The sequence below is a fragment of the Andrographis paniculata genome, unplaced genomic scaffold (assembly GCF_009805555.1).
Source record: "Andrographis paniculata isolate CXL003 unplaced genomic scaffold, ASM980555v1 Contig37END, whole genome shotgun sequence".
NCBI lineage: Eukaryota > Viridiplantae > Streptophyta > Magnoliopsida > Lamiales > Acanthaceae > Andrographis > Andrographis paniculata.
Window position 1 is genome coordinate 6,804,931 of NW_026137570.1, and position 16,178 is coordinate 6,821,108.

The 16,178-nt window shown below is 32.0% G+C and overlaps 2 protein-coding genes across 2 annotated transcripts; one reads left to right on the forward strand and one right to left on the reverse strand.

The window, feature by feature from the left end:
- Positions 1-9,642, forward strand: LOC127250365 (chloride channel protein CLC-d). Its single transcript, XM_051273608.1, has 23 exons — positions 1-515; positions 1,015-1,087; positions 2,321-2,542; positions 2,633-2,679; positions 2,770-2,868; positions 3,106-3,180; positions 3,729-3,817; positions 4,289-4,429; positions 4,513-4,583; positions 4,679-4,758; positions 4,832-4,981; positions 5,593-5,649; positions 5,740-5,814; positions 6,136-6,287; positions 6,688-6,823; positions 7,187-7,318; positions 7,653-7,730; positions 7,818-7,873; positions 8,002-8,088; positions 8,175-8,331; positions 8,430-8,531; positions 8,615-8,661; positions 9,181-9,642. Exons 1-23 carry the CDS (start codon positions 327-329, stop codon positions 9,257-9,259), a joined length of 2,394 nt encoding a protein of 797 aa, XP_051129565.1. The 5' UTR covers positions 1-326; the 3' UTR covers positions 9,260-9,642.
- Positions 9,643-11,802: 2,160 nt separating this feature from the next.
- LOC127250202 (mavicyanin) lies at positions 11,803-15,154 on the reverse strand. Its single transcript, XM_051273362.1, has 2 exons — positions 14,536-15,154; positions 11,803-12,380 (listed from the first exon to the last, which is right to left on the reverse strand). The coding sequence occupies exons 1-2, from the start codon at positions 14,708-14,710 to the stop codon at positions 12,010-12,012; spliced, it is 546 nt and encodes a 181-aa protein (XP_051129319.1). The 5' UTR covers positions 14,711-15,154; the 3' UTR covers positions 11,803-12,009.
- Positions 15,155-16,178: the final 1,024 nt, after the last annotated feature.

Sequence of the window (16,178 nt, forward strand, 5' to 3'; positions counted from 1 at the left end):
CACGTCGTTCCATCGCCACTGCTGATGAGCGAAGAAAAATTAGAAGAAATTTTGTTCACTCAATTCCAAGATTCGCTGAGTTTCTGTGATCCCATAATTGGATCGTATCGGATTTCTATTCGTATTTGATTCATCCCTGTTTCAGATCGATTCTTAATTATCTTGAAAAGATTCTCTCGAAAATTTCAATACATACTGTATGATTAGGGTTTTAATTTGATCCGGGGAAAAAAGGGCTTCCCTCTTTAGTTTCGTTCTCCAATTCAAAGCGCTCGGCTTTGTGGGATTGATGAGGGTTTAGATTTGTGCTGCGTATATATACGAAGATGTTATCGAATCATTTTCAGAATGGCGTGGAGACGGCGAGGCTGATGTGGTCGCGGTTGCCGGACTCGGAGGCGGACACCGACGGAGCTTCCGTCGATGATGTCGACCAATATAGAATGCTCGACGGAGGCACCGTTGAAAGCCTTGACTACGAAGTCATTGAAAATAGCGCCTACCGAGAAGAGCAGGCGCGCTCGCAATTAAATTTTTTAAATGAACTTTCAATTGATTTGTCGATTAATTATGCAATGCTGAACTTAGATGCAGGATTAATTTGCTGATTAGCTTTCAGTGCTTGTTAATTAAACATTTCAGGGGTTGTTGTCGTAATTGATTGGGAAGATGAAGTTCAACTAGAGCTTAACATATTATATATATATGTATGTATGTATAGGAGCAATTTGGGAATATCTTGATGGAATACTTATTATTGAATCTGTTTACATTTTGGAGTCTTCAGTTTTTTCGCTTCAGGTTGTTGATTAGGGCTACTCTTTTGAGTAATTTACTGAAATTTCCTTAGCTAGTTGTTGGTTTGATTGATTTGTACTGTTTTGAGACGCCAATATCTAATCTATTAGTAACTCTGATTTTTCAAATATTCAGAAGCCTGTTTCTTTACCTGCTTGACAAATTGTAGTTAAAGCCGTGATGGGACAGTCGAGTTTAATTATTTATTTGTTGCAGGCTAAAAGGGGGAAGCTTTACATGGCGTACAGTGTAGTGGTGAAATGGATCTTGGCATTGCTTATTGGGGTTGGTGAGTTTTGATTTATGTTGTTTGTTCTTTTATTGTGAACTCTATTTTGTATTTAGGTTTTTCTTCTTTTTTTTTTTTTTTTTTTTTGATCGGAAGGTTTTTCTTTTTCTTTGTTTGCTTGACAAATTGTCTTAGTTGATTTTTGCCTATATAATTGCATGTGAGAGTATTTGTTTGTGTATGCGCGATGATATTATACCACTATATACTACAGAATTGCATTGATTGCACAATTAGAAATTGTTGGGTCACAACATATGCTTTCCTTGCAGTGCCATAGCGTGTTGTGAATTTTCTGTAAGCCGCTGATTATTATAAACTACCATTATTAATATTCCAATGCTCAATATATATATATATAATTACAATTCTTTAAATGAGGGATCCTCAGTTTATCTATTTTCAAAACTATAAAATATATTTTCTTATCTTGGTTGAACCAAACAATTCAAAGATAAAGTAGGAAAAATCATCATAAAATAGGTCGTAATTTTGTCAACTGCATGATGCCACTGTTAACGTACATATTCATGAATAATATCCTTAAGTTTATAATCTATATAAGGGATAATTCATAAATGTGATTTAAGTTATGCCGACCAAAGATTTTTAAAATGAAAATCTAAGCTAGGGAAATTTAAAAAATGATGGTAACTACTGAAAGAATTTAATGTCTGAAAATGCTTTGTGGATGTATGGGTGGGGGTTAATTGTAATAAGTATGCCTACTTGGTATTTATCTCATATTAACTGAAAATCAGTTGGGGATCAAATTGAAAACTATCTAATGAGAAGGAGTGTATAGAGTAGCTTGGGCTTGTCCATTTGGGTATTAAGATCTGTTTTAATAAATTTTTGGTGTCCTTTTTTCAATGTGGTAAAAGCCGTTTAGTTTGAGATGCTTTTCATCTAGAATCTAGTTCCTTTACACCAAGTTTAATGTGAATTATTGCTTATCTAATAGTGTTCTACGGCTTAAGCTTTAAATAGTAAGCATTTTCTAGTATAGCATCATATGGATAAACTGATCGTTGTTGAAAAATTCTTTCACTAAGCTCATGGTCTTAAAAAACCTGATGCGAACAAGCTTCATATATGTGGTACATGCGTGTTCTAAGTTTCTGTTACTTGAATATGGCATGATGCAAACATCCACAATTGACATCACCATACCCCAGTCCACTTAATTCAAGAAAGAATCTGGTCATTAACTACTTAAATATTTACATTCAGGTACTGCACTAGCTGCTGTATTCATCAATCTTTCCGTAGAGAATTTTGCGGGATGGAAGTACTCTTTGACATTCAATATAATTCAGAAGTCATATTTTGCTGGATTCTTAGTGTATACTTTGATCAACTTGGCTCTAGTGTTATCTTCTGCATATATCATCACACAATTTGCACCAGCAGCGGCTGGATCGGGAATCCCTGAAATCAAGGGTTATCTAAATGGTAATGTTACTAGAATTTTCTGTGCTGAGGAAATATTAAATTGGATCCTTGAATTTGGAGTTAATTTTTTTGTCCTTCTAAATTGTGTAGGTATCGATACCCATGGCATTCTTCTGTTCAGGACTTTAGTAGGAAAGGTTTGCATGATTTCCTATTCATGTTTTTTTTTTTTTATATATATTTTTAAAGTTAGTTGAGGGTTATTCATGTATATGTGCTCTTTACAGATTTTTGGTAGCATAGGGTCTGTTGGAGGTGGCTTAGCACTTGGTAAAGAAGGTCCACTTGTGCATATTGGTGCTTGTATTGCTTCATTGCTGGGGCAAGTATGTGTGTTCTTTTATTTTCGTTGGAATAGTGTATATTGTGTAAGAGAAGAGAGAAGTTGCATTGTTAGATTTACTTATTTATGTGAATTTATATAATTTGATCAAGTGAATTGTGCAAGATAATGCTTACTAGTCACTACTACCATATTAATCATATTAATAATCATATAATGCGGTCAGAGGCTCTCTTTCTCTCATTCACTCCTTTATTGAGCTTTATATATATACCTGCAGGGTGGAACAACAAAATATCATCTGCGTTCGAGATGGTTGCAAATTTTTACAAGTGAGCGAGATCGCCGTGATCTTGTAAGTTAACATGTTCAATTATTCACGTCTAAATGCTTAGAACTTGGATTTCATTTGCACTTTCCATTTGCTTTTCTGTACATTGTTAGGAGTATAGAGGTTGCTGAGTTTGACTTAACTGACAGCATTATTTTTCTGCGGGCATTAAATATCAGCGTATGCTACCTATTAAATCTTGGCCAACTTGGTGGTATAACATTGCAGTTTATTATTATAATGTTATAGAAAGGTTTAAGCCCAAGTGCCCAACACCTATTTTTAGAATACATGATTGGTATATTATGTGTACTCAGCAACATGAACAGTCGAACCAACCATCTTTAAGGTTATTTTTATTTTCCGCTCCATAAATGTGGCTGTGTTCTATAGGTAGAGACCTGTACAGTTTCTGAGCACTTTTTCCTTATTACTTGTTCTGTGTAAAATAACATGCATAGCTGTACTTGGTTCATGGAAAATTATTTGAAGCACGTGAACATTTGTTTTGTTGGAAGGGTTGATATGGCCCAACCCCTATTGTCTTATACTGGTTTCATATCATGAACAAGGTGACCTGTGGATGTGCAGCCGGGGTGGCTGCTGCTTTTAGAGCGCCAGTTGGTGGTGTATTGTTTGCACTAGAAGAAGTAACATCATGGTACTTACTCTCTTTTTGAATTTCCAAATTTTTATGTTTAGGTGCATCCCTTGCATTCTCTTTTCCTGGTAGTGGTAGTAATAACCCAGTAGTATTCCTTCTTTTTAATTTTTTAATTTTTGCTTTCATTTGAATGCAATAATTTCTGGCACAGTTAAACTTTACCAAAGGGACTTTGTTTCCAATTATGTATAATGGGAAATTTAACCACTGAATTATAAGGCTAGTGCAATCATCATGATAATTTTCTGCACTATGTGGATGTGTTTTTGGAAGTTATGATTGATTTTGTCATGAATATTCTAGTTTATGCTATAACAAAAACAATACACCAAAATTTCCGAAAGTATGAGGATACAAGAGATCAGCTGGAACATAGTACTTTGATGTGTTTTCATACCATAATCAGCTGAGTTCAATTTTGACCTGAATTCTGAATTTTAATTTTCTTTTCCACACGTCTTGTTTAAGGTGGAGGAGTCAACTTATGTGGCGTGTCTTTTTTACATCTGCTATTGTGGCTGTTGTTGTGCGTGCATCAATGGGATGGTGTAAGAGTGGAAAGTGTGGACATTTTGGCTCCGGAGGCTTTATCATATGGGACATCTCAGGGTGATGATCTATTTCATGTTTGATACCGGTCATACGTTTTGGTTGCTATTCTTTTCTTTGATTATAATCAAGATTCTTTTTAGTGGTCAGGAAGACTACTCATTTCAGGAACTGTTACCGATGGCTTTTATTGGTATTATTGGGGGACTTCTCGGTACGTGTGAACATGCTCTAAGCTGAACATAGTTTCTAATTAATGCTCAGTGATACAAGTTTGTAAACGTGCTTCTTTTGTGAATTGCTTTTCAGGAGCACTTTTTAATCAACTTACATATTACATAGCTTACTTCCGGCGGAATTATTTGCATAAGAAAGGAAGACGTGTGAGGGTACGCTTTAGATGTGCAATCATAGGTTGCACTACCTTTGTAAACTAATGTTTGATTGTTCTTTGTGTTGTAGGTCATTGAAGTTTGCATCGTTTCCCTTCTGACCTCCGTTATTTCATTTGGATTGCCACTTTTTAAGAAATGCACCCCCTGCCCTGAAACAGATCCTGACTCTAGTATTGAGTGTCCCCGTCGTCCTGGAATGTATGGGAATTATGTAAATGTAAGATATGAAAGGCTATTTCTACAATCTGTTTGGCCATATTTTGTTTTACTTGCCACTTTCGTGTGTTGCAGTTTCAACTTAACTTGTAGTGATATTTATGGATCTGGTAATGGAACCCACACTATACACGGCAGGGTGTGGGCTTTAGGGCATTGACTGATTAACTTGAAAGTTTCCAGCTTTATGTGTTGGTGTGTATATCTTCTATTAAGCTTATATCCTCTTGTATTATTGCATTAGTTTAAGAATTCTGACTGATGATACTTAGTAGTCACATTTTTTTTTTTTTTCTTAACAAATAATTTTGAAGTTGATTCGTATTTTTCCCCTTCACTATCCAAGATTCATATATGTAATGTATCATCTGTGTACAGTATGTTAATAATTCCAATAATAACATTTTCTGAGATACACATATCAGAGCTCTCAAATCTTTACTAAAACCTGATGTCTGAATGCTGATATTTTCGCCAGAAGTTACGCAGTTGCCTAATATATTGAGCAATATAAATGGGTGGGGATGGTTGGGTTAGTTGCATTTTTCTTTTTCCTCTGTATTCACTTTAATTGGCCTTGGCAATATAACTTGTTATTTTATGTTTTTGCAGTTCTATTGTGGCGAGAAAGAATACAATGACCTGGCAACTATTTTTTTCAACACACAGGTCACCTTAAACTCAAACTAGTTTTTGTTGTTCAATCAATTAGCATGGTTGCATTATGTATCTTCTAATGCATTTTAAACATGTTTGCAGGACGATGCCATCAGAAATTTGTTCAGTGCAAAAACAATTCACGAATTTAGTTCGCGGAGCCTGCTGACATTTCTGGTATTGCATTTTTCTTCAGATCATTGTTTCACTATGTACATGAAAAACTTGCTTCTCTTATATATAAAAAATTATCCATTCATTTGATACACTTTTACGTGAACACATAAGGCTTGATCTTCACTGAATATTCTATGCATATTATTATGATCACTGCACCATGACTTTGCTCCTGCTTCATTATTTACCATAAATAAATATATATATTTTTTTTTTTCTTAATTGAAGAAATTTGAAGTTACAGCACTCTCTCATGTAGATAGACTCTTATCATTGGATGCACCTCGTATTGCGATTTTTTATTTGTTTTTCTTTTGTCAGGTTATGTTTTACTCATTAGCAGTAATCACTTTTGGCACTGCCGTTCCAGCTGGTCAATTTGTTCCTGGTATAATGATTGGCTCGACTTATGGGCGACTTGTAGGCATGTTTGTTGTTAGCTACTATGAGAAGCTGAATATTGAAGAAGGAACGTGAGTTCCCTCTCTGTTCTTTTCTCCTCCGATAAAAGTTTGAAATTGCTATATTTTCTTTGGGGGGGGCAGGTTGGACAATGAGAGAGCCTTTCACTGACTCAAATATCAACTAGCGGCTACATTAATTGGCCTACGGATCATAAACTTTGATAGCTTTAAATTTTGAAGAATGACTTTAATCTATTCTTTGAATGGTTCATCATGTGTTTCACCGTTCTTGTTTGTTTTCATATGCTCATACTGAATCGTTTTCTTTAGAAAATGCTAGACTAATATTGTTGTTTGTGGGTACAATTCTTTACTGGAATTTCAAATGGTTATAATGGGTATGAAGCTGGGCATCCTTGGAATTTTTTCCTTGTTGGAAACTCTGACAACTTTTTGTTCTTTTAACTAGATATGCTCTTTTAGGAGCTGCATCTTTTCTTGGAGGTTCGATGCGGATGACTGTTTCTCTCTGTGTGATCATGGTTGAAATTTCAAATAATTTGAAGTTTCTTCCTCTCATCATGCTTGTTCTTCTCATATCAAAGGTATGAACCTCTTGGAACCTTTTCAAAAAGATTATGTTGTCTCCGATATTTCACTTGGCAATTTTACATCCAGAAGGGAATGAGAATTTTTAGGGTGCTTGTGCGGGTTTTCTTGAATTGGACTCGCTCATATTTATACCATGACATGTACATTAATAATATCTTGTATCTAAAATTTGTGAAAAATACACTCATATGTCCGTTGAGCTTAAAGTTTAATATATATATTAGTTGTTTAATTTATTGCAGAACATACCGTTTCTGTATGGATTACAATAGAGGCTTAAATGGAGGCATCCTGTTTATACAAGCCTTTATTGTTTGATTATACCATGATAAACTTTCATGGTTTTGTGTCTGCAGGCTGTTGGCGATGCTTTCAATGAAGGTCTGTATGAAGAGCAGGCTCGACTAAGAGGCATTCCTTTATTGGAATCAAGACCAAAGTATCAAATGCGGAATATGACGGCAAAGGAGGCTTGTGGGAATCAACAGGTTGGTGGAAATGCAATATTTATGTACTTCTCTAATTATGAGAAGTTTCAATAAATTATGTGAACTTCCACATTTGATTGTGTCATGACATCAATCATTGGAGTTCAAAATTTTCAAAAGCTATATATATTTATATAAATTATGTTATTGTGTGTCCTGCTCTCAGGTAGCATCCATATGTACTGTACATTTAATTTCAATGAAGAAAGTAAATGCTGGCGTTTAACTTTTAATGTAGATTATCTACTAAAGGCACTGTGGATTTGATCATAATTCTTTTAAATGAGTTATACGAACAGTTTATGTAACTGAATCTTCTTCTGATATATTGTAGGTTATCTACTTCCCTCGTGTCGTGAAGGTGTCAGATGCACTTTCTATTCTAAGGGGTAACAATCACAATGGCTTTCCTGTAAGTTGGAAAGTGCTTTGCTTCAGTCCACATGCCGACTGGACCGCAGCTTAATATGTATTTTATTTTTCTTTTGGTGCTTTCCAGGTCATCGATCACACAAGAAGTGGAGAAACACTCGTCATTGGCCTCATATTGAGAAGGTCTCTTCTGCTTGTTTTAACTCAATTAGATCACTCACGGGCTCACCTCCTTACAAACACACAATTAACTGTACTTGCTCGTGCTCTGTAATTGACAACTTTTACATTTGGTGGTTTGATTCTTGCAGTCATTTGCTGGTGCTTCTGCAGTCAAAAGTTGATTTTCAGCTCAGTCCATTGCCCTTTAATTCAAGAGACGGTCCGCCGCCAATCAGGTAAAGGGATAGTACAGAAACTTTTGGCCATCCTGCCCAATAATCCGCAGTTGAGGCTTATATGTTGTCGATTGGCTACATTACAGGCACAATCTAAATGAATTCGTCAAACCTGTTTCCACTAAGGGCATTACTTTAGATGACGTTCATCTAACCCCTGATGATATGAACATGTACATTGACCTTGCTCCATTTTTAAACCCCTCACCTTATGTTGTTCCGGAGGATATGTCATTAACAAAGGTGAAAATATATATATATATATATTTGGGTTAGTGTTTTCTTATATTCAATTTGTCATGCTACATGTGGTGACATCTCATTCTATATTGACGACCCAGGTATATAATCTGTTCCGCCAATTAGGATTAAGGCATATACTTGTTGTTCCCCGTGCTTCTCGTGTTATTGGAATGGTTACAAGGAAGGATCTTTTGATTGAGGTACTTTTCAATTGCAAAACTCTCTTATCAGTTGTCGTCGATTGATGCTGGTGATAGAAAATTCTTGCTCTCAAACTTTTCAGGATAGTGAAGACAATTCGGCTGTCGAACTTCAATCCACTAGAGTAAGGTCTCTATCCTGCTTGACCTGTATCGTACTATGGCATTCAATGTCTGTATTCTGGTAGTTTGTTAGTTAACAATATTTTTGCTACCAATATTTACGTAGGAGATAAACAAGGTCGTATAATCAAATATAAATTATGTATCACTTAACTGACACAACACAGTCGAAAATAAATAGAACCCAAATAGTTTACTTATTCGTTGTTGTCGTATTGCATACCTTAACTTGGGTTCTTGTTAGCAAACCCACTGAATTATTCGTGTGCTACTTGTAAATTTGGGGTGATCACTCGACTAGTTCCATTTTTCTGATCCAGTTAATTTCAATACGTGTGTGTATATATATATATATGTGTGAATGTATGCCTGTGTATGTGTCTGTATCCATTTCTTGCTTATGAACTATTTTGATGACTATCTTTTCGATTTTAGGTCTTCCTACATGGCGTAATTCCATTACCTTTTGATAAATGATGAAATCAAATGCTACTTTGGTACTAAAATTTCCCCTTTGGATCCACAGAGAACAGCAGCACCACAACAGACTGTCTAGGAGGAGAGCAGGTCCTGAACAACCTCTACTCGATGGTCTCATCGTATAACAATGCTCGTCTTGTCTAACACCTGCCATTCGAGAACAAGGTTACTTCTGCTTCCTCTATTTTTAAAGAGCTTTGTCAATTCTTGTTACATCCCAAGTTTGTCTTTAGCGACAGAAATATGTGTGTATAGTTTGTGCAAAATATTTCTCCCCTTCAAAACCTAGAACCATAGTGAGCATATATTACCGGGTTTTGTAGGACGACACATTAATTTTTAGAAGGGGAGTTGCAAGTGTAAAATGATGTAATCTTGCTCGAAAACTAATTGCAAAAATTAGTCGAGGTCATTGTATACCGAAATGTGATAGAGCTTACACGCACTGTTCTCTAGCCAAGAACTGTGTTCAAACTATTCGTATATGGTGGAAGTACATATTTCTCCCCGATGGTTGAGTCATCTTATGATGCTTTAGGAGCTTCTACTGACATTTTTTTGCCCTGTGTGTTTTACATTTTTTGCCGATGAATTTGAACATAAGGTCTTATGCACGGAAAACTGGATGGATCCATTTTTTATCAATGTCATGTTGAAATCGAACTTAGGATGTGCGCTTGGAGTTAAGAGTAGATATATTTGTGATCGAAGTGTGATTTTGACTCGACATATTGTTCAATAGGCCTTATTTTCGATCTAGTTGGGGTAAGTTTAGATCTAAATATAAGGTTCAAATTTAGGCGCGAACTAGTTTGGATTATATTTGTCGCAAAATCTAGGCTTTGTTTAGATAGAGGTTTTTGGAATTTTAGAAGTTTGAAAAAAAGTTAGTATTTGATTTGATGTTTTGTGAGAGAAAAAGTATATCTGATGTGATGTTTTTTGAAAAATGAATAATGTCAAATGAGTGAAAGTGTGTTGTGTAAACAAAGCCCTAGCAATAAGTTATGAATAGTTCATTATTTGCTTCGCTTTGTTGGTATATATGACAAGTGATTCGAAGTTATACATTTAGCTAATGCTTAGTTTTGAGTTACTAGGTACTTTTTTTTCGTCCATCAAAATTATGCAGCTCTGTATGAATACAGAGACTATAATAATCTTATTTTAATATAAAAGTGAGTAGTATCCCGTCTATTGTGGTCATATTGTCGTTTTCGTATATTTCACATCTCATATTTCAGGTTATTTTTTTTCGAAACTGATTATACACTTTAATATTTTTTAATTTTAATTAGATTAATTAGTTATTTTAATTTTAATATATAATTATTTATATTATAAAATAATTATTTTTATTAATATATTTTTAATTATTTAGTAATTATTATTATCTTAAATTTCTGTATGTACAGTAATTCGGACTCGATAGATGGAATAAGGATAATAAAATTAAAAGCAGAGGTGCTATGAGGATGTGAAAACAAGTTTGGTTTGTTAAGGCTTGACCTCGACTCATTATTGTTATGAGTTGTTCGAGTTTAGAAAGATAATAGGAAAAATATTGAAATTTCTATTATATTTTTAATATATAGCATATAACGTTTGAGTTTGAAATAATCATTAGATTATTTTTTAATATAAAATAAATATTTGATATGATGTGTATTTAATATTTTTGAATGATATATTTAGTATAATATAATAATAATTATGTTCTTAGCTTTTTGGATAAAGAAGCTTGTCTAACGAAAACTTTATTAGTGATTTGACTTAAAATTGCTCGATTCAATTGACTACCATAATAATGGAATTAGGGTGAAATGATTAGAGTTGTGTTCGTCCAATCAATTATTTTACATGTATGATTTTTAACCCTGTCTCTTATAATTTGTCTCTATTTTTTATTTTTGTTCGTTCCACATAACTTGCCCTTTCTATTTTTGGAAATATAATTATGCACTTTAATCGCATTTTAAATTTTTATAATTTTTTTAATTTTAATTAAACTATTTATTTATCTTAATCTTAATCTATAATTATTTTTACTAAATAATAATTATTTTTACTAATATACTTCTTAATTACTTAGTAATTATATTTTACCTAAATTTTCGTGGCTACGGTAATACACCCATCTTACATGGGACGGAGGGAGTATATTATACTCCCTTCGTCTTATTGAAAGGATGGCATTTGTTTTTTGTACGTACATTTTTTAATATTAGTATTATATTGGATTATAGTAAAAAAAACAAATACCTTTATTAGTACAGTGTAATATAAAAGTAATGACATTTTTGTAATATATTGTAAGTTGAAAGGGTATTTATTATGTTAGGTAGGTAGTACAATTACTAAATTAAGAAATGATAACACGAACGAAAATAGAAAATGGTAATTTTTCAATGGGACGGAGGAGGTATTATTTTTCACAAAAAATATTAATATTAAATAAAAATATTATTTTTTTATATTACTAATATAATTTTTTTATTTTAAATTAAAAAAAAAACACCTAAATTAATCAAGATTGATTAAAACAAAACAATTAAATATTTATCTTTCATCAAATATATTATAAAAAAAATTACCTTTTTTTTTTTTTTTTTTTTTTTTTTTTTTCTCAAAAGAGCGTAACATACATATTTATATCATATTAAAATATCATTTCAATCCAAAATTTTTTCATTTTCAAATATCAAAACCCAAACTTCAAATGGAACACACTTGTCAAGTAAGATACCTCAATCAAAACTCAAATTCAAGAAAACTATAATACAAATATTATATATCAAAGGACAAAATTATTCCGAACATAGATCAAATTTTACGAATATATATATATACCAAATAAGTCGAAAAAATGATACTTCTAGAAGCTTCCAAAGAGCACTACTAGAAGAAGAATTATCCGGTCGAGCTTCCCAAAAAGGGCGGCCGCATTGCTAGGAGGCGGCGCCATTGCCGGCGCCGGCGTTGCAACTTTAGGGTCAGAAGACGGCCTCAGTGACTCCTTAGGACTAAGTGAAACGGACGGGGCACGAAGAACATTGATGTCAACTTTTTGGCCGGCTTGGCAATGTCCCGGTACGGCGCACACAAAAAAGTGGTGCCCGTGTGAGTCGATGGTGATGGAGTCGTTCCCGGTCGTGTGCGTCGACATAGGCGACGAGGCATTGCAAGCTCTGTAATCAGCGTGCGTGACTCGCATCACGTTGTGAAACTGAGGGTTGTACTCGAACACTAAAGAATATAAACAGTTTATTGTTAAGGATGGAATTGAAATTATACTCCATTAGTTTGAATTAAATTTTAATTTTAATATAGGATATTCCAAAATTTTTATAATTTTTTGGATTTGTTCGTTTATGGTGCGTTTGGCAATTAGCTGATAGCTTTTAGCTGTTAGCTGATTCAATTAGCTAGTTTTACTAGTTGATTCAATTAGCTGTTTGTATTAAAGTATTTGGTAAAACAACGGTAAATAGTTGTTTATACATAAAATGACTATTAAGGACCTTGATATATTAATAACTAATAATAGTAATTATTTTAAATTTATAAAAATAAAAATATAATTTAATAAATTAAATATATTAAAAATAATTAATAAATACTGCTATAAAAATATATATATATATGTAAAAAATAAATAATTAAGTTTTAAGGGTAAATAAGGAATAACCAAAATTAAAATGAAAAAGCTCTTTCAAAACGTGGGTAGATGAGTTTTCAGAAATTAGCTTTTTGGGTCCAAAAGTTCTTTCAAAAAATTAATTTACCAAACACCTAAATTAGTTTTTTGACTGGTTAAACAGCTAAAAACGGTTCAATAAGCTAAAAGCTCTTCAAAACGTTGTTTCCCAAACACCCCCTTGGTATTCTTAGATGGAATAACCTCTCATAAATATTATGAAAATATATATATATACACATTATTTAATACTCCCTCAGTCTCGGAACTATAGTTTAGATTGTGTTTGACATGAGATTTAAGAAATATTGGTATTATATTGTAGCAGGTAAAAAGTAAGTATGGGTTAAAGACTTTTTTGCCCTTGTGAGTGTATTAGTGTAAAAATAGTGACAATTGTGTAATAATAAAGAAAAAATAATGTTAGTTTTATAATGATATGATTATTTATGAAAATAAAGACTATTGTTTTGGAACGGACAAAAATGGTAAATAAGACTATTGTATTGGAACGGAGGGAATATTATATAGTATATATATTTTATCTATTCACAAAATGTTGATAATTCGACATAAAATATATATATTTTTTTTATATTATCAATACAATTTTTCGTATCTAATATAAAAAATATATCCATCAGAAAATACAAAATGAATAAACCTTTTTTTTACATAGTTTTCTAAACAATAGTTATTTATTAGTTGTATAGAAAATCTTTTTTATTACTTTAAAAAGAAATGGACGCTCTAAAATTTAAAATTTGTTCAATTATTTTAGTTTAATCTTTAAATTTTTGAGGTAAAAACAAAAAAAGTAGTCGAACTTTGTATTTTGTTTTAAAAATAAGCGTCAAATATTATACTTTTTAAAGGAAAATAGTCAATTAAACAAACTCTCAATTTTCGAATGAAAACATTGCAACCATAGCATTATAGGAACCAAAACGAAATTGTTCATGAACTCAGCACGGTTACATTTGTTAAAATTCGGAAAAAAAAATTCAATAACAAATATAGCATAACGAACTCTAAAATAAATTTTCAATCCTTGATATTTATAAACATCCTTCTAATATATAACCCTTGCGATTTCTTATAAAAATATATTATTTCTTTTAACAAAACATCGTAATCAAATCACTATTCGAACAAAAAAACTAAAAGCCAAGTAAACACACCTCTAGCGTTCTTCAAAAGGGTAAAATTGATCTCTTTCAAGTTCAATATTTAGACAAAAAATTATTGATTAACAAAAAAATTGATACCAACTCAAACTAAAATATCAAAGTCAAAGAAATGAGCATTGAGCAACCTCTGCCTCTATTTCTTCGACGAACGAACATCAGCAGAGCTCAAACTATAAAAATTAACTTATAGAAACAACATTTTTTTTTTTTCCATTAGTGCTCAAACCATAAAAAATATGAATCTGTTTACACACATTTTCGAAATTATTTTCGCACTTCATAGAAAATTCAATCTCTAAAAAACATCATATTCAAATCATATCTTCATTTAAAATCTTATATATATATATATATAAGCCAATTATCTACTCAGAACGCCACGTCCAATGCCTATTTATGTCTCGTCAAACAACCTTTTACGAATGCTAAACCTACACTTCAAATAAATATCGAAACGCGACCTTAAACATATTAAAACAACACACACACATGTATCATATATTCATACACATACCAATAACATCACCAACTTGAAAGTTTTTCGAGACAGCCCATTTCTTGTAATCAACATTCCCAATGGTTGTCCATCCGGCTGAGTCCCCGACCTTATAGACGGCTCCATTCGACACCTGCAACTGTAATGAACTCAAAATCAAACCCAAAGCCATCACTAAAACACCCATGGCCATATTGCTTCTTTCTTCTTCTTCTTTCTCTTGCCAAAGCTCAAAGGAATAATTAATTGTCCATTGTCTGGCAAGCTTTGTAGCTTTGTAGAAGCTTTTATAGGGAAGTATTGGTGGGGTTCTGTTGGGAAGTTAGTTTGGGGGTTTTCAGACCAGACAACTTTGTATACACTTCACTGTTTTTTTTTTTTTGTTTTTTTTTTGTCTTTCAGGCATTTCGTCGAACACTTTGCCTACATATAATTGGCCTCCAAAAGTGCATGAATTTTTCATTCGAAATTTGGATTCTTTGTCTTGTCATCCTAAATTGAGAGAGGAAAGATTAGAAATAATGATTAGGGAGGTAGGAGGAGAAGAACGATCGTAGGCAGTTGGGCGTTAATTTGATTAGAAGGTTGTGATAAAAATATGGTTTGTTGAAAGCCTTGAAAGCAAAGAATAGGGAAATACTACTAGTATTTTTATTTCTACAAGAAAATTGCATAAATGCGTCATTGTTATGTGCTAATATCTGCTCGTTGGTTACTGTCATTTGAAATTAATTTTAAATAAAATTTTTATTTTTATTTTTATTTAAATAGTATTTTGATGTGACTTTATATAAAAATAAAATAAAATAAAATACTACGTCTCTGCAAATAGTACCATTTTTTTTTTATTATTGTAAATTTTTAATTTTAGAATTATACTTCCTCCATCGCATAATTATGTATCTCTTTGTTTTTTACACGAAATTTTAAAAATATTAGTATTATATTGGGATGTATTAGGAATAAAGTAGAAATGACTAAAATAACTTTATTAGTATTGTGTGATATAAAGATAATGACATTTGTGTAATATATTATAAATTGTAAGGCTATTTGTAATGTTAGGTAAATAGTACAGTTATGGAGACATTCTTTATTATGGGACGGAGGAAGTATTAGTTTGTAGTAAAAAGACAAAATACCCTTATGCGTATGGTGTAATATAAAAGTAATAATATTTACGTAATATATAGTAAATTGTAAGAATATTTATAATATATAGATAATACAACAATTAAGTACAGGTGCTGAATTAACTAAAACACGATTAGGTTTAGTTATATTAATAATATAATTAAAATACATAAATTAATATAAATTATTTTTAAAGCATTCAATACATGCTGACTTTTTTTTTCTATCAACATATAATTCATAGTCATAATATAATTACTAAATTAAAAAATTGATACTCTAAATTTTAATTTTAAGATAGACAAATATTTTTATGAAGCAGAAAAAATATTTTTATTAAAAAATATATCAACTAAATAGTTTTAAGTTTAATTTAAAATAATAGAAAAACAAAGTTTAACAATTTATATTTTTGCACAAATATTAATAAAAATAATACTCCCAATCGCTCCCCAACAAAGCTTAACAAGTACTTCTTTGTCCAAATACGATATAGTCTTATTTATTATTTTTGTCCGTTCCAAAAC

Coding starts and splice junctions, on each gene's coding strand:
- LOC127250365 (XM_051273608.1), top strand. CDS start 327: ATGTTATCGAATCATTTTCAGAATGGCGTGGAGACGGCGAGGCTGATG. Junction 516..1,014: donor GCGCCTACCGAGAAGAGCAG/GCGCGCTCGCAA, acceptor TATTTGTTGCAG/GCTAAAAGGGGGAAGCTTTA. Junction 8,532..8,614: donor GGAAGGATCTTTTGATTGAG/GTACTTTTCAAT, acceptor CAAACTTTTCAG/GATAGTGAAGACAATTCGGC.
- LOC127250202 (XM_051273362.1), bottom strand. CDS start 14,710: ATGGCCATGGGTGTTTTAGTGATGGCTTTGGGTTTGATTTTGAGTTCA. Junction 12,381..14,535: donor TCAAGTTGGTGATGTTATTG/GTATGTGTATGA, acceptor TATATTCTTTAG/TGTTCGAGTACAACCCTCAG.